Source organism: Pholis gunnellus (genome assembly GCF_910591455.1).
Source record: "Pholis gunnellus genome assembly, chromosome: 2".
NCBI classification, from domain to species: Eukaryota; Metazoa; Chordata; class Actinopteri; order Perciformes; family Pholidae; genus Pholis; species Pholis gunnellus.
Genome location: NC_136536.1, coordinates 3,660,886 through 3,683,383, shown reverse-complemented (window position 1 = coordinate 3,683,383; position 22,498 = coordinate 3,660,886). Strand labels below are relative to the sequence as shown.

At 41.8% G+C, this 22,498-nt stretch overlaps 1 protein-coding gene across 1 annotated transcript in view; it reads left to right on the top strand.

The window, feature by feature from the left end:
• Window positions 1-20,114, top strand: part of LOC306712357 (solute carrier family 12 member 5-like) — a gene marked incomplete at both ends in the record, with an annotated part of 30,420 nt that extends 10,306 nt beyond the window's left edge. The window contains 25 exons of the mRNA XM_079181599.1: window positions 7,098-7,201; window positions 7,291-7,431; window positions 8,152-8,298; window positions 10,739-10,793; window positions 10,887-11,017; window positions 11,171-11,418; window positions 11,505-11,716; window positions 11,813-11,980; window positions 12,912-13,010; window positions 13,127-13,184; window positions 13,582-13,756; window positions 14,342-14,460; window positions 14,546-14,644; window positions 14,915-15,034; window positions 15,181-15,285; window positions 15,405-15,573; window positions 15,932-16,127; window positions 16,457-16,626; window positions 16,736-16,867; window positions 16,999-17,106; window positions 17,322-17,438; window positions 17,620-17,831; window positions 18,568-18,582; window positions 18,689-18,822; window positions 20,023-20,114. Coding sequence (XP_079037725.1) covers window positions 7,098-7,201; window positions 7,291-7,431; window positions 8,152-8,298; window positions 10,739-10,793; window positions 10,887-11,017; window positions 11,171-11,418; window positions 11,505-11,716; window positions 11,813-11,980; window positions 12,912-13,010; window positions 13,127-13,184; window positions 13,582-13,756; window positions 14,342-14,460; window positions 14,546-14,644; window positions 14,915-15,034; window positions 15,181-15,285; window positions 15,405-15,573; window positions 15,932-16,127; window positions 16,457-16,626; window positions 16,736-16,867; window positions 16,999-17,106; window positions 17,322-17,438; window positions 17,620-17,831; window positions 18,568-18,582; window positions 18,689-18,822; window positions 20,023-20,114 — 3,326 coding nt within the window. The remainder of the gene's footprint in view (window positions 1-7,097; window positions 7,202-7,290; window positions 7,432-8,151; window positions 8,299-10,738; window positions 10,794-10,886; window positions 11,018-11,170; window positions 11,419-11,504; window positions 11,717-11,812; window positions 11,981-12,911; window positions 13,011-13,126; window positions 13,185-13,581; window positions 13,757-14,341; window positions 14,461-14,545; window positions 14,645-14,914; window positions 15,035-15,180; window positions 15,286-15,404; window positions 15,574-15,931; window positions 16,128-16,456; window positions 16,627-16,735; window positions 16,868-16,998; window positions 17,107-17,321; window positions 17,439-17,619; window positions 17,832-18,567; window positions 18,583-18,688; window positions 18,823-20,022) is intronic.
• Between the last annotated feature and the right edge of the window lie 2,384 nt (window positions 20,115-22,498).

Sequence of the window (22,498 nt, the reverse complement as noted above, 5' to 3'; positions counted from 1 at the left end):
CTGTTGACTCTAAATGGATCATAATTTACTAAATGAACATCGTGCTGTATTGAAGAAGACTTGAAACTAGAGATTGAGACCATAAACTCATGTTTACAATGTTTACTGAGGTAATAAATCAAGAGAGAAGTAGAGTCATTTTCTCATAGACTTCTATACAACCAGAGGAGTCGCCCCCTGGTGGACACTAGAGAAAATGCAGCTTTAAGACACTTTCACATTGGCATCACTCATCAGAACCGGAGGTTGCTGCCTGTACATAATGGCTGGTGTACTGCAGAGGTCTAAAGGAAGCTTCGCGTTGAAGTTGTTTTTATTATGAGTAGTTCTCGAGCCACAGACCAAATATTCTTCTTGTTCTGAACAGGCAGGTTTTGAACGGGCACTGCATTTTAAACCATCTATATATGTTTGCTCCTTGGCTGTGTGTACATGTGTGTGTGTGTGTGTGTGTGTGTGTGTGTGTGTGTGTGTGTGTGTGTGTGTGTGTGTGTGTGTGTGTGTGTGTGTGTGTGTGTGTGTGTGTGTGTGTGTACACAGGAGCAAACACAGGAACACGTTGTTCTCAATAGCAGTCGAGTTAAACAAGGAACCAGTTGTCACCAGGAGTGTTATTTCTTTGACGAACAAGCTCGTACGTGTTGGAGAGACTGAAGAGGAAAAATGGATTTCAGAGGCAACAGCGTTGTTTCGTTTATCAGAAAGAGCTTCACATCTGGAAATGTTGGAGGCTAGTTTGAAGTTGATGGATGTTTTAAAAGTTTAAATTCCTAGTGTCTGGGGGACTGGAGATGTATTGATGTAAAATGGTCACCTTCGCCCTCATCATGCATACTTTAGATAAGTGTACCACATGAGGCAGTTCTCTTTGGCTTTGACATAAAGACTGAGGGAGATGTTACTCAAACGTGATGCTGTGTGTGTCTGGGAGCATGCATTCATTATGCATCATGGCCAACGAACAAAGGTTCCGTTCGGTTACATCACGATGCGTTCAGGCTCTGTTCATGACGTGTTTAAATGTAATCTCGTAAAATGTAGTTTTGGTGAGAAACTTCAATAAATACATTTGTTTGAAGGAGATGTTTTCACAACAACATAACTAGATATTAGAGATTAATTATGACCCGAGCAGCTTACTGTATAATACATCATTAAAACTGATGATGACAAGATTTGTTTTAATCTTGATCTTTTAATTCCTTTTGATTTGAATTGATGTGAATTTGTATGGATTACAATAACAAAGTAAAAGGATAACATTTGTACTTTTTGATGGTTCACACTGACTCTAGAGCTGTTGAACTGATGAAAAGTTCAGGGATCACAAAGAGGAATGTGAAAGTGTGAACCAAATCACCTAAAAATGAGAATCGTCAAATTGTTTTTGTGTTTGTTGACGGCACACTGAGAGTCAGTTTCCGGTTTCTGTGTCACGCGGGTTCCCCCACCACTACTCCCCTTTAAGAGACCAGTGGGACTCCTGAGACAGTTACCTCCATTGGGAGAAATGAAAGGGAAGAGAGATTATTAACATTCATTTGGCTCCATAGTCAGATGCAACCACTTAGGAGCCTGTAATGAGTCATCTTTGTTATAGAGCATCTTTTGTGGCACCACCATTTCTCTACAGTAGCAAAAAACTCGCTCGTACCATCTCACCGCTAGAGAAAGCCAAATCCTACACACTGCACCTTTTAACTCAATGTTCTGTCCTCAATTCTGTTTTAATGGCAAGTTTTACATTTAAAGTCGATCTACTTTTGGCCCACAGCGTCACATTTCAGTCTCGCCCCTGCTGACTATACAATCTGCCTGAGAGACAGAAACACCGGCAGGCCGACAGACAGTGAAAGTGTCAGCAGGTAGCTTTGAATTAAACAAATGACTTCATGCAATTAGCTTTTAATTCCCCAGTTACAGCAGGCGAGGTGAAAATGGATGAGGTACGTGTTGTATGTAATTGTGACGTTTGCTGTGCAGCTGATTGGTGCCGTTCTCTCACATGCAGAAGTTAATTTCTGCCTGCCTCTGTGGCCTCCAGCAGCTGCTGGATAATCCCCTTGAGCCTGCGTCCTATTAAGCTTTTAAAAGCCGGTATAAACTGTCCATTTTGTAATAGCCGTGTCACATCAAGGGTACAAATCTACACCGTCCCGCTTTTCATCTGCACGCTGCGGTCGAGTCACAGTCACGACTCTGCGGCACCATTACAGACATTTTCAGATCTTGTAATTCCGCAGTGATGTCATCTTTCTGAGGCGATCACTTCTCGTCAATAAGTCACATTTGTCTGTCTGTCCTGAGGATAAAACATTAGTGGCAAAACAAATCATTTAAATCACAGTGACATGTAGACTGCAGGAGCCAGTGATCGAACCTCAGACAGCTTTACGTCCTGAGGTATCTAATAGTTATTTTTGCCCCTAAATTTGCATATGACCCCAGATGTATTTGGCTTTAAGCAAAATGTGTCAACAACTATCGGATGGATTGCCATGAAATTTGATACACGGGGTTCAAAACACCCACAGGATGAATTTCTCTTTGATTAAATTAAAAGAGAAGAATATTAATCTCAGATTTACAAAGTAACACATGAGCGATTGAGCCGTTAAAGTCTTTACTTAACTACTTCCAAACTGCATCATTTCATTAAGACATTATTACACATAAGCCAATAAACTCATCCCTCCTTGCACACACTAAGAAACGGGCTGAAGATTAAAGCAATTTTGCGTTTTAGAGGTGCATTAGAAACTAGTTTTAGCGCATTGCATACAGACAAAAGGAGCACTAAAGAGCTCATCCTGGGGCAGTAATTTGCTGTGGACATGATGAGTACGGGTCAGATGTGGTGGCTCGTCCTGATCTAACCTGCACATTAAAGACAGAGTCCACTCAGAAAGTTTTGTGTGTTTTGTGTTTTCTGTCACCTCAAATACACTCCCTGCGTCTGCTCCCTGGTGCTTTAAGCTTCTTCAGCTGCTCGGCTTCATTTCTGCTTCTAGATTTTGCATTAAGTTGAAGTTTTCGTTGCCTTTGATGTCTGGGAGGTGAAGCTTTGCATGGCCATGCCACGTGAATGTGTTCTGGGTGTTCTCAGAAGCTTTTATAACTGAACACAGATCCGTCTCAAGTGCCGTTCACACCCATATGAACCTAGTTCTCTTCAGCTGCAGGAATGTATCTATGTAGGTCAGCTTTGACACTCTTTTATCTCCCGGCCAATGATTCTCCTGAGTTATCTAATCAAAGGGAAACGGTTGTCTGGGCGTCCAAAATGCCCCAGATAGATAAACGGACAGACAGACAGACATCTTTTAGCCACTTATGAGCTCAAACAGAGGCAGGAATCCTCGGACAAAGCACTTCTGGTTGTATCCCGGACTAAAAATGTTTTCTTCTTCCTGCATTACAGCCCCCCAGGTAGCGCTACCAGACTAGCTGACTCATCTTTGAAAACATATTTTTTTTCCAGATGACCTCTATATGATCTGTTGTATCCTGTGCATCCTGAGAATCATAAAACAGTAACAGAACAGAATTTATTATTACAAATACAATACAAATCTAATATATTTGGGACAGGGTCAGGAACTCTTTCATGCTGTAAAGAGTTCATCTGATCCATGTAAACCAGGTGTTCAGTCTTAAAATTGCTGAGGTATTTATAGAGATATTTGAGGGATCACTGTGGTCTGTTTTCCCTTTTGATTTTCTTTTATTGCCTGAAAAGAGCTTTAAACCGTTCAGGTTAGAGCAAGTTATCAGGAGTCAAAGTTTGAAAATATTTGAGTAATATGACAGAATGACTCAGTGCTTGTTATGGGGCAGCACAACGTGAAGGCAGCATTGATTTACTGAACATTAATCAATTATAATTCTACTAATAAATCAGTTATTAATCAACATTTTGTTGTCCTTTTCTGCTTTAATAAATGAAACTGTCAATTGTTCAGGAAAAATAAATAGTAGTGTGTCATCTGCATATCGTTACTTGTAGTCGTTTTAAAACCAGTAGTTTTGGGGATTACGGTTTCATTCCTTTGGAAAGAAATCCAAACAATTTATGTGGCTGGGAAATGCTTTAGAAAGTTGGAGGTCTTCCCAGTGCATGTGGTCCAATTTCTGCTGAATCGATGCCTTCGTGATCTGAGGAATAAGAAGACTTGCGAGGGGAAAAGGGGCTCTGATTTCATTTTCACATCAGAAGGCGTAAAGTCAGGTTCATAATGTGTGAGGTTTCACACAGCTGAGCGCTCACAGGGAGAGCAGATCTTTACCCTCTGACCTCTGACGCTAACGTCGGCATGCTCACAGTGGCAATGCTAACATGCTGATGTTCAGCTGTATGTATACAGAAACCATGAGTTTCTGTATACATACAGTGAAATACACAGATTTAACAGCTCACCTACAGCTGTTATTATTTTGTGAATGTGCCGCAGTGTTACCTGCCCCATAGGTAACACCTGAAAGAAAGGAGTCACTTTTTAAAAAATTAAAAATGCAAAGTATATAAATGAACAGATACATTTAAAAAGAAATTATTAAAACTCAACCTCATTATTTAAAAACATTTATATAATTATTCTTAATGACACTTTATAACATCACTCTTTTATTACAGTTACAGTTACGGCTCCCTGACCTTTCAGCCAATCACATGCTCCCCTCAACAACAACATGACCAACTTATACTACACAATATATGTCACAAACACACACACACACTACCGTTCAAAAGTTTGGGGTCACTTAGAAATGTCCTTATTTCTCAAAGAAAAGCACTGTTTCTTTCAATGAAGATAACATTAAATTAATCAGAAATACACTCTATACATTGTTAATGTGGTTAATGACTATTCTAGGTGGAAACGTCTGGTTTTTAATGAAATATCTACATCGGAGTATAGAGGCCCATTTCCAGCAACTATCACTCCAGTGTTCTAATCGCCTTAGAAGACTAATTGATGATTAGAAAACCCTCGTGCAATATGTTAGCACAGCTGAAAACAGTTATGCTGGTGAGAGAAGCTATAAAACCGGCCTTCCTTTGAGCTAGTTGAGTATCTGGAGCATCACATTTGTGGGTTCGATTATACTCTCAACATGGCCAGAAAAAGAGAACTTTCATGTGAAACTCGCCGTCTGTTCTTGTTCTTAGAAGTGAAGCTATTCCATGAGAGACATTGCGAAGAAACTGAAAATTGACACGAAATTGTCTGGGTGACCCCAAACTTTTGAACGGTAGTGTACATATGCACAGGGAGAAGTCCTCTCACACACACACACACACACACACACACACACATGTGTGCACACACACTCACAAAGGCATCTAGTAAAACATGGTTTTGAAAGCTGATTTCACTCTAAGCTAAGAGCTGAAATGAGCTTTAAATGGAGATTTAAAAAACCCATGTTGGATTACAGAATACTCAGGTGGCTAAGAGTAGAAATAAAAGAGCTAACGTGAGCCTTAACGTCACAAACCGCAGTTTGACTGACGTCAACTCGTCGTTATTGTCTGACGCACAGTCTGAGATCATTTGCCTCTTAACCTACAATTAAAACAAAAAGCAAACTAATTGAAATAAGGAGTTCACGTTGGTCGTTAAAGTCATTTGAAAGGTCTTTTCACGTCGCGAATAAAGAGGTGCATGAGGCGTTCAGGAGTTTTGAATGTGTTGTGTTCAGGTAATGACAGGAAGCTGAAAAAGACTCTAATCCTTCCTGCAAACGACATCAAAATTGACATGCTGTCTAATCCAATTTGACGGGCAGCGGCGTCTTTAGGGGAGCGGTCCGTCGTTCAAAGGATTATGTGCCGCGTGAGAGCCGTTTGGCTGGCATTTGACTCTCCTCTTTGCTTTAAAGATTAGTGTATAATGCTGCTGCCGCTTGGGGAATTGAAAGAGACGACTTGATTGTGTGGCTTTCACCACACGAGCAGCAGGACGTCCCGTACATCTGGCTCTTTCACATCTTGTGAAGCCGTTTAAAGGCAGTTGTACTCCTTACTTTGATTTTGTTCATTGTTGTACAGTAAGTACTGGAGGAAAAGAAACGTCCCATTCTGAGAAGTGCTGGGGAAAATATGATGCCTCAAAATATGAACGTAAATTCAAGGCTTTGATTAAAGTGCTCACAGCGCAGACTTGATCCTATAAAAGGACGGACACATTGAAACCGATATGGCTGCCTGTGGTTTTACAGTCAGAAACTGTTTATTAAATCATCATGGCTCAAAAACCTAGACAGTAGATGTCATAAATGCTCATTAAATTGAGATTTAGTGCAGTGATTGAAATTGAACAACTTGAAGCTTCATCCACACTCTCTTGTCACAAAGCATGTTGATGATTGGAGCAGATTTATTGCCCACTGCCACGCTGAGTCACCATCCCCAGCTCCTCCTCCCACTGCCGGCTTATATGTCCAAGACAAGAGCCGTCTTTTGGTTTTAATCAAACATTTATTTTCAAGTTAAGAATTGTGCGCTGTCAACCGCAAAGCAGGTAAAAGTATAGAATTATGACGTCACTAAAAACAGTGTTGGATGATTGTTAACCTCGTTAAGCTGAAGATAAGGGTACGTGTTGTTGTGTTGCTGATCCTGAACGCTGTGGATGATGCAGTCGGCTCTGATTTCATACTGAGTAGGATTTAAAATAGACTATGTTCTTGCTTCAGTATGACATCATCAGAGGAAGTCTGCATAGCAACTGGAACTCACAAATGAATTAAAACACCTTAATGAAAGACCTATTTTAGTTGCCTGTGTAGCGATGTGGCTCCTGAGTGTTCTGCTGCTGTGGCATGAGGAAACGTGCCAGCAAGCTTTGATGATGCGTCTGAAAGAAGTGTTTGTATTCTCCTAAGAAACCAAATCAAATCCTCCAGTGCTCCGTCTTTGTTCCTACAACGATGTTACAGCTCCTTATGATGGAACATTTCAACGCTCTAATTTGATTCATTAACAATCTACTATTCATGTTGTCGTCATCATAACTACATAATGTTTCCGTGAGCGGCGGTGCGTGAAGAAGACTCTGCTCCACATCTGCTAGCTGGTGCTTCTGTGTTTCCAGGTGACGGGAACCCCAAAGAGAGCAGTCCTTTCATCAACAGCAGCGCGGCCAGAGACGCGGATAAGAGCCAGCAGTATGACGGGAAGAACATGGCTCTGTTTGAGGTGGGGGATCGTTTTCAACAACATGAAACCTAGAGCGTTCACGTCACTCAGAGATATCTAATATAACCGTGTGTTTCTGTTCCCTGCAGGAGGAGATGGACACCAGTCCAATGGTCTCCTCTTTGCTCAGCAGTCTGGCCAACTACTCCAACCTGCCGACGGGCAGCAAAGAGCACGAAGAGGCCGAGAATAACGAGGAGGGGGCACGTCCGTCTAAAAAACCTGTCAAGGTAGAGTCCTGCGTGTGATCCCTTCATTCCAATAATATCATGAAACTAACAGTCCAAAGGTCTGTTTTTGTTGTTTTAATACCATTAAATATCTTCAAAGTAGAAGTTGTGATTTTTTTAAATAGGTAGAGACTTTAATAAACACGTCCTTATGGGTGCACACCATACACTTAGTCACTGTGACGTCACCCGTCACCTACAGTTTTGAAGCCTTGAGTTTGACATTATGGACGTCGCCATCTTGGTTTTGGTCGTCTCCATTTTCGTTTTTTTTGCAACCAGAAGTGACACAAGAAGGTGGAAAATATACATGCAGATCTTTGAGGACTGTAACTCTCAGCAACAAAAAAAGCGATCGATGGATACATGTATGTAGCTATTTACTATACTTTGTTTGAATTTGTCGCTGCCAGCCAACAGATTCGCCGATAAACATTTATCTTCTTACTCAGAGGAAATAGACCCATTTCAATCGAACAAAGACCTTGTTGTCTTCTCTTTGTGTTTGAAAAGAATAAACCCTTTTCTTTCTAATGAAATAGTTGGACCTCATTTCATTCATTTCAAAGGCAGAATACATTTCAGCAGACAGCGACTGAACAATAAAGTGCACTACTGCCCAATTTTAACCCCCGTTTTTTAATCCATGTAAGACGAGATAGACTGAAAACTAAGACACAAAAACTTTGACTAATCGCTTTCCATGTTTGTGCTTCTCAGGCTCCACAGCTGGGCACTCTGATGGGCGTGTACTTGCCGTGCATCCAGAACATTTTTGGGGTGATCCTCTTCCTGCGGATGACTTGGATGGTCGGGGTCGGAGGCGTCTTCGGCTCCTTCGTAATCGTCTTCATGTGTTGCTCCACGGTCAGTGAAACTGTAAATCTGCATATTTGTTGTGAAACGCGACCGCTCTTTGGCCACAAAACAAATGTTACATTAAAATATGCTTGTTCATTTATTGGCCAATAGAGCTGTAAACATCCATCCACCAAATACATCTTAAAGTGGTTCCTCAGCACACATACACATGTTTTATGTTTTTTATTTTATTTGTGACATACATATGGCAAGGGTTTTTATTATTATTATTATTATTGTTATTGTTGCAACAACAAAGATACAGGAATGAGATACAGATGCCAAGGTTTTTTTATTTTCTTTATTTGCGAAAACAAAGAAAAAGGATGACGTACCGATAGGAAAGTTTTTCGAATTATTGTTATTTTGTATATATTTTTTACAAGAACAAAGATAAAGGAATGACATACAGATGGGAAGGTTTGTTTTATTATTATAATAATTTTTGTTTTGTTTTATTTGCAGGAGCAAAGAAACTAGAGTGAAATACAGTCAGAAAGTGATTTTTTTTTATTTGTATTTATTTTATTTTTTATATTAAGACACAGGGATGACATACAGACAGGGAGGTAACAACATATATAATATTTGAGAAAAAGAGATTAACTGTACATGTGCATGCAGAGGAAGATGTGTGGTGAATAATCGTTGTGTGGAGGCATTCACGGCGGCAGCAATAACAGAAACAAACACAAGGGCTGTCTGTGGAAACAAGCGTGAGGATAAATTAATAAAGAAATACATAGAAATTAAAAAGAGGAAGAAAGAAATTTCAATAAATCATAATGCGACAGTAATAATATTCGTCTGTTTCGGTGTGTTTTTGCACTTGAACGTGTGCTTGCAATAGTAATATGTTGTACGTGATTTAAAAACTGTTTCAATCACCTACAGGCCAATCCATGATCTGGCACCAGATTGTATCAAGGAACTCTTGACCCGTGAAAGCTCAGCCGGTCCCCTGACATCAGCCCAACAAATCCTTTTAGTTGTTCCAGACTGAAATCCAACGTTGATCGACCGTTTTTGATTACGGCGCCTTGTCTTTGGAGCAGCCGTCCGCTCAGTGTGAGATCGACAAACTCCACTGCAGCTTTTAACTGCCTCCTTAAAACGGACTTTTACAAGACGACAACGTGTTCCTTTGCCATTATCGCATCACTTCATATTTCCTCTTTAGATTACTATTTTATAGTGTTTTATTAGAACTTTATTGTCATGCTTGTTTCAGCACAACTATTAAAGCCTTTCTTTAGAGTTGGTATTTTTTGTCTGTTTTGAATCCAAGAGTTTGTTGTTTTATTAGCATTCTACCAGTTTTATATGGGATCACTTCTGATATTTGCATCTTATTTGTTTATACATCTGGTTATTGCCTAAACTTACATTTCACCATTTCACCTGCTTTATGTGAGCTTATTTCTGTACTTGCACTTATCTGTTCTTGTATGGGCTCAATGCCGCTTGATGTGCTCTCATTTAAAAATGATCACAATCATTAAACTACAGCCTGTTATAATATATAACAGGCTGTATAATTATAATTTGCATTGCACAGATGCTGAAGGTGACATAATAAATCCTGGCATAAGGCGTTCTGCCAATAAACCCAATAAACCCACTAACACCACCACCATCATTCCCCTTAGTGGAATCTGCCCTGTGTAGGATTTGGCGGCATCTAGCGGCGAGGCTGCAGATTGCAACCAGTTCCAAACTTCCGCTGGTGGCCGACGGGAAAACATGAAAACGCAAATGACCCGACCTATAGCCAGTTGTTGTTAGAGTATGTTCAGTGGAAGTTTCAGTTTGTGCAGAATTAAATGCTGCAGCTGCTCAAGACCAGCAGAGTTCTCTCGTGTTTTGTTTTTCGTCCCTGGAGACCAAAACCACGGCGGCGTCCCTAACGTGTTTGTACGAACTCAGTCGGGAAAGCCGTAGCAGGTTGGTTTGTCCGGTCTGGGCTACTGTAGAAACATGGCGGCCGGCTCTGTATGTAGACATTAACAGATCATTCTATGGTGACGAAAACACAAATGTTCTTATTTTCAGGTGATTATAGATTAAAGACAACATGCTTATTAATGTTTTATTCCAATTCTGCCAATAGATCTCCCTAAATAATGCACAATGTTCCTTTGACTATCAAAATTAGGGCTGCCCCCTCTTAGTCCATTAATCGACTCCTCTGTCATTTTGGTCTCAGTTGACTGAAATTCCTTTAGTCTGTTTGTCATTATTTATGCTTTTATGATACTTAATGACTTACTGAGTCACTTAAGAGCACATCTCTGGTGAACACAACCTTTAAAGTGGAGCTTCTTGTGTGATTTTTTTTGTGGAGTAACGCAGTTTTACAGATCTGTCGATTAAATCAAGTAATGGATCAGTCCTAATTAAAATCCTAAAACGTATTCTAAACCTCCTCTGTTGTTTTTTTTTCCAGACGATGCTCACAGCCATCTCCATGAGTGCCATTGCAACAAATGGCGTGGTACCAGGTGAGTGGATACGTGAGAGGAGATGTATTGGTGTGTGTGTGTGAGAGTGTGAGAGAACACAAACCGACTCTTCTGTGTGTTTGTGACTCTCAGCTGGAGGTTCATATTACATGATCTCTCGCTCTCTGGGGCCCGAGTTCGGTGGAGCTGTTGGGATCTGCTTCTACTTGGGCACCACTTTTGCAGGCGCCATGTACATTCTGGGCTGCATTGAAATTCTGCTGGTGAGTAGAATATTGTCTTTACAGTCTTAAATAATGTCTATAGTTTGTCTATATATCTTATTTCATTATAATTTCCTCGTTCTCCACCACACCTTGCCGTTTTTTCGCCTCCCTTTACTTTCCCTTTCTCCCTCCGTCTTTCCATTCTTTCAGATCTATATCATCCCCCAGGCAGCCATCTTTAAGATCGAGGGCCTGGAGGGGCAGGAGGCAGAGTTGGCTCTCCTCAACAACATGCGGGTGTACGGCACCATTGTGCTGAGCTTCATGGTGCTGGTGGTGTTTGTCGGGGTCAGATACGTGAACAAGCTGGCGCTGGTCTTCCTGGCCTGTGTCATCCTCTCCATCGTGGCCGTCTACGCCGGAGTCATCAAGACCGCCATCGAACCCCCCGTCTTCCCGTAAGTGACTTGCTCGTTCACCTCTCAGAGTCTCCCGTGAGGTGATCCGAGGAATGTGACGATGACGTGCCCGACTTTCTCAACAGCGTCTGCCTCCTGGGAAACCGAACGCTCCTCTCCAAAGTGTACGACGTCTGCGCAAAGGTCGTCGAGGTAGACAACGAAACCGTCACCACCAAACTGTGGAGGACCTTCTGTGATTCTGAGACTCTCAATGCCACTTGTGACGAATACTTCGCCAACAACGACGTCACGGAGATACAGGGCATCCCGGGGGTCAGTAGTGGCATCCTGGCAGGTAAGCGATGCCTGATCAATAACAGCCTCTACCAATCATCAGTATGAGGATCAATCCACCTCACACGCTCAGTTGAACGTCCCTCTTGTCTTTTAGAGAACCTGTTTGGGAACTACCTAGAAAAAGGGATGTTCCTGGAGAAGCGTGGGCTCGCATCAGTAGCGAATACAGACAATCCGCCGACCAGCACCAACCGCTACGTCCTGGCTGACATCACCAGCTTCTTCACCCTGCTGGTCGGGATATACTTCCCATCTGTCACAGGTGAGCAGCAGGAGAGGACGTCCTCGCCCGATTGAGGGGGCTGTCTTTACCTTTAAAGCTGCTCTAATCTATATTTTTATAGTAAAATGGAAATCCTTAAGATTTTGTGCTTTGAGTTTAGCAGTCTGGGGTCCATAATCCAGTTTGTAATACTACACATGTGTATATATATATTACAATATTTTCATCAGTGTCAACAATCACCATTGTGTTACCTTTTTTGGTGATAGAAATAGTGACTTAACATCTTCAAGATTACCACTTAAACAATGGATTAGACGTGATGTGATCGAGGTAGAGATGAACCATCGCGGTCTCTTTAATTAACTCCACTGAGCGTTCAGTGTCTTTGAACTCGTTGTTTGGTTTTGCAAACCCAAAACTGTTTTAGTTCCACTTTACAATTATTCTTTGGGCCGTTTCTACTTTACTTGCTAGTGAGAGATACAGACATTGAAATTGACATGCAGCAAAAAGACTCGAGGGAAGACTTTAACTGGGGCGGCTGCATTAAGGACTTAGACTTTATACTAAGCGCTCAAACCGGAGATCTACACTGTAATCACACTGTTTCAAGAGGCAGCAGGGAGCTTCCCAGGGGGACAAAATCCATCAGTTATTGGAGGTTTAAGATCATAAGGAAAGTTATTATCGTCACTTCCTGCTCTGCTGACTTTAGTGGTAAAAGGTCGGAGCTTAGATGCCAAACGTCAACGCTGTTCATTTTCTGCTTTCAGTTGTTTTAAATTAATTTTGCAGCTGTACCATGAGGATGAGGATATTTCATAAGCAGATCTGTCTGTGCTGCAGAACCATATTACTGCGATGCTGGTGATACGACTAGAGAGAGAAAGGAAACATAGATATTACCTCTCCCTGCTGGTTGTAAAAGCACAAAGCTCCTGATTGTTTCCTCTTGCTCCACTCACAGGTATCATGGCGGGCTCCAACCGCTCTGGAGACCTGCGTGACGCTCAGAAGTCGATCCCCATCGGCACCATTGCAGCCATCACCACCACGTCTATCGTGTGTATCCTTCACTGCGCTCAACCTGCTGGCTGGCTGACTTTTAACCTTTTTAACCTTTGGCATGTGATTTGGGATCAAACATCTCCAATAATGCATTTCTTGACAGCTGTTCCCCAGACATGTCCACTGTGGTGCTGTTTGGAGCCTGTATAGAAGGAGTCGTCCTCAGGGACAAGTGAGTCTCATGATGTAGATTTGTGTAAATGCTGTCGTGGTAATATTGTAATCCCGCTCTGACAACGAGCACCAGTTGTAAAAACATCAAAGTCATCGCTCAACAATGAGTTGAAACCGATATAAATATAAGCCATATGCCGTAATAATGTTTATTTAGGAACTCTTCACATGGTTCTTCTTTTAAAACGAGTCGGCGGAAACATTTTTTACAGCTGATAAATACGTAGCTAGCATTAGCATCTAGAAATAAGAAGCTGCAATAAAGGACAAATTGTTCATATATCCACTTATATATCAGTTTGAAAACATTCAAAAGACGTTAGTTTATCTGAATGGATGGTCAACGAGTCAGTGTTTGTTATTGCAGCTCCTGATTATGTCTCGTCTCTCCACAGGTTTGGTGAAGGGGTCAATGGTAACCTGGTGATTGGGACTCTGGCTTGGCCGTCTCCGTGGGTCATTGTGTTCGGCTCCTTCTTCTCGACCTGTGGAGCCGGACTTCAGAGTCTGACCGGAGCTCCACGGCTCCTGCAGGCCATCTCTCGAGACGGCATCATCCCGTTTCTTAGAGTGTGTACACATGTCGCACTAAAATGTGTCTTTATTATTTAAAAAATGCATCAGCGAGCTGCAGGCAAACTCAAGACCTACCTTTTTAGTCTGACTTTTAATTGAGCTTTATTTATTTATCTTCCAAACTATTCATTTTTAGTACACATTTTTAGTTTATTTGATTCAAATCCTACCTCTGGTATTTCCTCGCCATTATTTGAGCAAGTGTTTACTCAGTTCCTGTTTTTCTAGGGGGGGTTCTGCTGCTGTTATCGAATGTTTCATTTTTAATTTTTTTATAATAAAGTCATTTATTGTTTTGTGTGTGTTTTGTGTGTGGTGTACACTGTGAAGCACTTTGTGTTACATTTTATTTCTATTAAAAGTGCAATACAAAATAAAGTCTGATTGGTAGATTTAAAAGCATAAAAAACAGTTATTCTCACAGACAACTTACTGCTTTCTGTAGATTTAGGCTGCAGAAACAAACACGATCATCACATTAATAAATTATTAAATTCCCATACTTTATTTGTACAGCACGTACTGTCCAAGGAGGTGCAATGAAACTTGATTTAATTGAATCCTCTCATGTTGCTGCAGGTGTTTGGGCACGGCAAGGCCAACGGGGAGCCCACCTGGGCCCTTCTGCTCACAGCTTGCATCTGTGAGATTGGCATCATCATCGCCTCCCTGGATGCAGTCGCACCCATCCTCTCCATGTGAGCACATCACACACACACACACTATGTTCATTGTTGTGCGGGCTGTCTTTTTTATTTTTATTTTCTCCTCCTCTCTCTTTAGGTTCTTCTTGATGTGCTACATGTTTGTCAATCTCGCCTGTGCCCTGCAGACTTTGCTGAGGACGCCAAACTGGAGGCCGCGCTTTAAGTTCTACCACTGGTGAGTGTGTGTGGGGGTCAGTGTAAGAAAACGTAACATACACTTGCTGCAATGCCTGCTTTGGATTTTAATCAAAGTAACAGCACCTGTGAGATGACGATATTCACTTGAGCTGTGTGCACCTGGATCACTCCAGCGTGAGTTTAACAGCAGAGGATTAGATACAAACCTGCTTATTTACAAGCTGTGGTCATTGTTGAGTTCCAGCCAGCGGTGTGAAGCTGGCAGAAATGTGTTAGACCCAAACATGTGATGTCCTGTCTCCTGCAGGGCTCTGTCTTTCTTGGGTATGAGCCTGTGCCTGTCGCTCATGTTCATCTGCTCCTGGTATTACGCCATCATCGCCATGGGCATCGCCACCTGCATCTACAAATACATTGAGTTCTGCGGGTAAGTGATCATAATAAGTAAGATTGAATCGCAGCAACCAACTTAAGTTTCTCACCCAGTTTGTATTCTTTGCATTGCATCCAATTATTCCGCCAGTGGCTATTGCTTCGGTTCAATTGGGCTTGTTTTTGTTTAACGTGTCACAGAGCGGAGAAGGAGTGGGGCGACGGGATACGTGGCATCTCTCTGAGCGCTGCACGCTTTGCTCTCATGAGGCTGGAGGAAGGACCGCCGCACACCAAGAACTGGAGGTCGGTCCACAAAAACAGTGCTACTTGTATCACCGGTTGAGTTTTAAAACATCCATTTCTTCACCGTACTGAGATGAGATGGTCTTTTACTTGGAGCTTTGCTTCTTTTTCCCCATCAGGCCTCAGATCCTGGTTCTGGTGAGCGTGGACGAGGAGCAGAACGTAGAGCAGCCTCGTCTGCTCTCTCTGGCCAATCAGCTGAAAGCAGGGAAGGGCCTGACCATCGTCGGCACCTCAGTGCAAGGAACCTTCCTGGACAACTACACGGAGGCCCAGAGGGCAGATCAGGTTCGTCCTCTAATCTCTTGACGCATGCACTTTGACCTGTGATAGAAACACAGTGGATTAATATCACTCATCGCTCATCGCAGTTATTCACAGATGGCCGACGCGACCCTATGATTGGCCATTGTGCGTTTGAAGGCGGGACTTAGCGAAAGGTCAATTTGGCTGAACTTTTACCCAGATTTTGTGATGTCCGACAGAAAGGGTGAAAACGAGTAAAAGAGTCCGTGGGACAGATGGTGCACCAATGCACTAAAATGATACTCTTCATATCTTCACTGTAGACTGACGATTAGTTGTTCCTTGTCACACGACGTGCGGCACACGCTACAGCCATCTTCTCCTCTCTATGCATTTGCAGTCTTTGCGTAAGTTGATGGAGACGGAGAAGGTGAAGGGTTTCTCTCAGGTGGTCATCTCCTCCAATCTGAGAGACGGGACGTCCCACCTGATCCAGGTTGGAGGACTGGGAGGCCTGAAGCACAACACTGTGTTGGTCAGCTGGCCCCGAAACTGGAAACAGCCCGAGTACCACCAGCAGTTTAGGAACTTTATTGGTAAGTCTTAAACATGGTAAAATAATAGACGTCTGATTATCCTGGTTATTGAGCATGTTTGACTGAAAGTGGTTTGCTCACAAAACATTGCTCTTTAAAGTTACTGTGAGGAACTTTTAACTGATTATGAAAACAGTCTCAATTTAATACTGAAGCCTCTAAATGAGCTGAGAAGATGGGCTGTTTCTAAAGCCTCAATGACGCATTATAATAACACCATCACCAGAGAAATCGTATTTTTCCTGTCTAGATGAATTAAACAAAGTGAGGTAACCCTTTCCCAGGCCCTTCGTCAGACTTTATACCAAATCCATTGTGTCCCCTCACAGAGGTGGTCCGAGAGACGACTGTAGCCAGTCTGGCCATGTTGGTTCCTAAGAATATCTCCAGCTACCCGTCCAACGGAGAGCGCTTCACCGAAGGCCACATAGACGTGTGGTGGATTGTCCACGATGGAGGCATGTTGATGCTGCTGCCCTTCCTGCTGCGACAGCATAAGGTGGGAAACAAAGCAAACTGAATAACGAACACCAGTTACAAAGGGCACAGTGTCGAGGTTTAAAAAAAGAACATTGTGTTCATCGGCTGTGAATGTTCCCGTTTTTCAGGTGTGGAGGAAGTGCAAGATGCGCATTTTCACCGTGGCTCAGATGGATGACAATAGCATCCAGATGAAGAAAGACCTCATCACCTTCCTCTATCACCTGCGCATCGAGGCTGCGGTGGAAGTGGTGGAGATGGTGAGAGACTCGTCTGACACATAATCGGAGTTCACAAACAAGAAGAACCAAACTTTCTTTCATGTTATGACTCCTGTTTCAGGACTTGATGACTGTACGATAAATGAAAAAATGTATTCGTCTCTTTAAAGCACGACGGTGACATCTCGGCCTACACGTACGAGAAGACACTGGTAATGGAGCAACGGTCACAGATCCTCAAACAGATGCATCTGACCAAGAACGAGAAGGAGAGAGAGGTAAAGCAGAAACGTTCGTACCTCACTGAACTGGAGGAACCTTGATACGTTCTCAGTATCTCTCTGTGCGCTCCAAATATCAGCTCTCCGGCAGGGAATTGGTTTATAATAAGGTGTTGTTGTCTGGACTTGTTTTTAACTGATCTGAGGGAAGTGAGAATGAATTCTGGAGGGAAATTAAACCTAATTCAATCCTTTCATTTTTATAACTATAGATCCAGAGCATTACAGATTCATCCCGTGGGTCCATTCGGCGTAAAAACCCGTCGGCCTCGCGCTCCCGGCACAGCGTGGACGAAGCAGCCAGCGTGGCAGAACAACCAGAAGACGAGGTAATGCGGCCACGGTCTCCGTTTTAGGATCAAATAACTTGTCCCTCTTGTCCCTCTCGTTCTCCGGCTGAATCTGCTGTTGTTGTTTGATCTCGTCACGAGTGGCCCGCTGGGTTTCACCCGCACTGATGAGTGTCTCTTTTCTCTCTTTCACTGTCACGTCGCGGTGTCTGTCTCTCAGTCTGTGGCTGTCTCCAACCCACAACAGGTACAGCTCATCCACAGTAAGAACGCCTCCGCACCAACCAGCCCCACGAGCCCCACGAGCCCCACGTCTCCCGCTGCGCCTGCGGGGGGCGCCGCCACGTGGACGGACAACACGGGCGCAGAGAAAGGGAAGACCTCTTTGGCAGCGAACCCGGAGGCCGGCAAGGACCTCTTCAACATGAAGCCGTGAGTGACCTGTCACTGTAAATATGTGTGTGTATTGACACCCGTCCCAATCTCCACACTCACGGACTTTGAGGCGCGCTCCCGCAAAGCCTGTGAGTGTTTAAGACTGTCCCACTGTTAATGATTGAGGGCTCTCTGGCAGACATTTTGAGCCCTTTATGAACCCTGTCCGTAAGTCAGCATTAGCGTGGAGACGTTCACATTCAGCCTGGCAAATTACATTTACTCCGAAACATTAACGATGGAACAAAAGAAACACATGAAATCAGACGATATCTATTTATTTATTCATCAAATACTTAGTTACCTCTCATCTTGTGAGCAAAGAGCCTGGAAGACGTTCTAATCAGGGAGTACAAAGTATCAAATAAATACCCACAATACATCATATGTAACGTGATATGTTGCAGCAAAGTGCTGTCCCATTCCTATTTACACCATTTTAAGCCCTCACAGTCTCTCACAGTCAACCACTTACCAGGTGACGTCAGTAGGTCCCTGAGGGTTCAGGGTTTAAGGCATTAGGGGGGGACATTAGGATTGGGCCTAAGACACTAGGAAAGGACGCAAGTGGGCGAAACGTGGATGCAATTAAGAGACTTGGGATGTACGCGTTGGGTTCCTGCGCAACAAACGAATCTTTGAACGTAAACTGTGAACTAACACAGATCTTGTAAATGCACATGTCCTGTTGGTAATTAACTGTAATTATCTCCCCCCTAACATGCTGCTGCAGGGAGTGGGAGAACTTGTAAGTATTTTGTTTTTTTGGAGGAAGACGCACTGTGTGAACTGAACAGCTGAGAGCCTGATTTGTGAACCAAAGAACTAAAGTAGCTCTCTGTTTGTGGCATCAGGAGCCAGGTGGACGTGAGGCGGATGCACACGGCGATGCGGCTCAATGAGGTCATCATAAAGAAGTCCAAGGAGGCAAAACTCGTCCTGCTCAACATGCCCGGACCCCCTAAGAACCGCGTGGGCAACGAAAACTGTATCCTACATCATGAATACAATATAATGTATACTTTGCTCAGTTCAGTTCAGATCCTGCAGGTTCCACGAGGGCCAACGTCTTCTATCCCGATATCGGTCATCTCATATCTCAATAACAATACATATCACGATATAGCATGTCTTCTGTTCATTACAGTCGATATGAAACAACCACATGGTGTTAAATACTTGACAAATGAGAAGTATTTTGTCATTTAATTAAGAACTTTTGTGCAAAGCGAACAAAAACAGCTTCAAGAGAAGTTATAGAGACATAAATAAGTATTTCCATAAATCACATTGAACGAGTGGAAATGTAACGTGTGATGAAAAAACTAAAACCTTCATCTTCAAATTAAAGTCCCTCAAAATATTTCGCATCAGATTTGGCGAGAAATTTAAGTCAGTATCTTCTTGTTATCATCGACGTAATTGTGCATCATGATGTATCGCTCAAATATGAAGTAAATGATCGTATTGAATTATCGCCCAGCCCTAGAGCAAGGCAGCATAGAAGCCTAAATACAATAAAAACACTATCAGACAACGAGAGACATTAAAAGTGCTGATACTACATATGCAATACAGAATACCATTCAAGGCTCAGGTGATAAAAGCAAAGAAAAACTGCAACAATAAGAATATGAATTATGCAGTTTATCGTTTATTAGACGTAAGAGCTGTTTGAGCTTTTCGTGAGATTTTACAGATAAAAATGTCAAAGACTAGTGGCCCCGGTAACTGATACTGTATGTGAGGGCAGTGAAACAAGAGTTTATCTGGGGTCCCGGTTCGCCCAATATCCCGATATTAGAAGTCAAGGTGGAGCTAGTATGAAATACTTATATACAGATACGTTATTGTAATGAAGAAAAATACAGCTACAAATATCTGTTTTCATTTTTTAGAATCTTTGCTGTTTTTGTGAAATATTGGATCGTTTTTACGTCTTTTGGACCTTGAACAGTTATTTAAATAAAACCATTTGAGAAGTTCAGAGGGGAAATCACTCTATCGCAGATGAAACGTGTGACTTAATCTGGCAATTAACGCTGTATGGCTATAAAATAAATCTAATGTAGTAAAAAAAGATACTTAAGTATACTTAAGTTAAAGCAAAGGATAAATGGATAAATCCGTCTTTGACTAACACTTTCATGTCATGTAAGAAAACTGCTCTCCTTCACTCGTCTCTCAGACATGGAGTTCCTTGAGGTGCTCACTGAAGGTCTCAATCGGGTCCTCCTGGTGCGTGGAGGTGGACGTGAGGTCATCACCATCTACTCCTGAAGGGGCTTTGAGGAGTTTCAGGGGCCCACACACACACACACACACACACACACACAGACTCTGCCCTCCATATTGCCCCCCCCCCCCAACATACCATCTACTCGTTTCACCGCATGAAGAATTGTGCACCGGTCGACTCTCTGATCTCTGCCTGTCAGCTGATAACAGCAGATATGTTTTTTTGCTTAGTTCTGACATTTTATTGCCAAAACGAAACCCAAAGCGTCGCTCATTCTCAGAAAGAAAAAGGAAAGTTTTCACATGTTTCTTTCCCTTTTCTGATTTGTTAAATCAACATTCTGTCCTTTTGCTTTTCTTCCTGTTCATTCGTCAAAGAGGATTCTATTTCTTCTTCTTTTAACTGTTATTTATTTATATTATTTATGTATTTATTTATCTAATCATGTCTGTCTTTGTCCTGGTCTAATGTTTCATTGTATGGTTGGAGGCATACAGGTATTAATATTAGACTTACAGGTCATGATATTTATTAACAGTGGAGGTGGTTGGTGGACATTCACGTTCATTAATTGGATTAAGAAGCAGAAGTGCGAGCTGTAAATAGATTCACTGCTAGTTTTTCACTAATTTTATCATTTTAACATGACACCATATTTGAAAATGCAGGGGCATATTTGCAGTTCATGTCCCGTCCATGACCATCAAGAGAACAACAGCATCATCGCTGGCTCTGGGGTTTGATCTCGTTGCAGAGAGCTTTAAGAGATCTCAATCTAAAGTAAACGATTCGATGCAGATCAACGTGTTCCCAAACCCCCGGCGGTTCATTCATTGTCCTCGCTGTTGGACCGGGGTCGTGTTAGATTGTTCTGTTTGTATTCACCTTCAGTGTTCTGCAGTCACTCATCCAGATGATGTGCTGGTTGATCAGGTTGTTTTCATTTTGGAGTAAATTATTGATTAGTTGTTCTATACGAAATCTGCATTTTTATCTCCGCACAATTATTTAATAATTCATCACTTGTTTTTCTCTACTGGGTTCAGAAACCTCTTTAACTCTTTAATTAAAAAACTCTACTTCTTCCTGATTACTTACAAACAAGTTGTGCCAATATATGAAGTAGAAATATGTAGACATCAACTTTAGAATAAAGACAAACCGTTAACAAAAATCTTATTATGATATTATAAGTGGAATTTAAGTGTCAAAATTCGACATATATTTCAGAACACTCATCTAATAAAAGCTATAACGTGTATGAAATATTATATTATAAAGTGTTAAGGAGAGAGTCTGTGAATGTAACTGTTTAAAAACCTATTATTTATTATTCGTTATGTTTGTAAATAAAAGTCAGCATCAGATAGATTCATATCAATGACATGTCATAGATTATATCGTAAACTATTTATTTTTCATATGTGTGGTTCAGAGAAAAAGTTTAGATACATAAATATTCTGTATTTTATGCACGAGTGCGCCGTGATTAAAGGAGTACGTTGATCGTTTGGTTTCTTGCAGAGCGTGATAGAAGAAGATTGATACCGCTCTCAGCCAGGAGATGCTTAGCTTAGCTTAGCTTAGCTTAGCATAAATACTGGAAACAGCTAGCATTGCTCTGTCCAAAAGTAACAAAATAAAGCTCACTAATTAATATGTTATATCTCATTTGTTTAATTCTTACAAAAAACATTATAAAATAGAGTTATTATAATTATCATGAACTCACATTAAGCTGTTATTCTGTTACGTTGACCGGCTGCTAACGTGAGAGTTTATCAACCTTCTCGTCTAACTCTCTGCAAGAAAGCCACTCAGCATATTTCCCAAAAACTACATAAAATGTAAATGTGCTGCTCTACTAATGCATCCTGTTTAAAAATGTGAACGCAAACATTTGCAGATAGTGAATAATATGTAAAAATGAGAGAATTCTAATCTCAGAAGGTTTGTATTTAAACAGTTTTAGGATGATTTATTCATCGAGTCAGATTATCCTGCAGAGTGCTTCCTCTCAGACGTGTAGTTGTTGTGAGTCTGTGGATGTTTAGTTTCTATTGGTGTGTGGTTTAGTCATTTTTCAGCATGCATTAACTCATGCACACGTGCTGTTTCATCATAGATATTCACACCGAGTCTGCAAACATTTCATAGGATATGACCAGTAAGAGTCGGCCACATGTACATTACATGTGCTTAGTTTATATAATATCTAAACGGCAACAAAGAAGTTTTTGTACAGTAAGTGCACAGTAGTTTGATTTTATTTCCCTCTTCCACCGTTGCCCTATTAGTGCTGTGAAGTATTTCACTTAGAAAATTCTGCATCACTTGCAAAAAGCATTCAGTATCTTTTCCAGGAAATCACAAGACGTGTCAGTACAATGTGTATTGTTTTCAACCCCGTAGCTCAACTCATCAT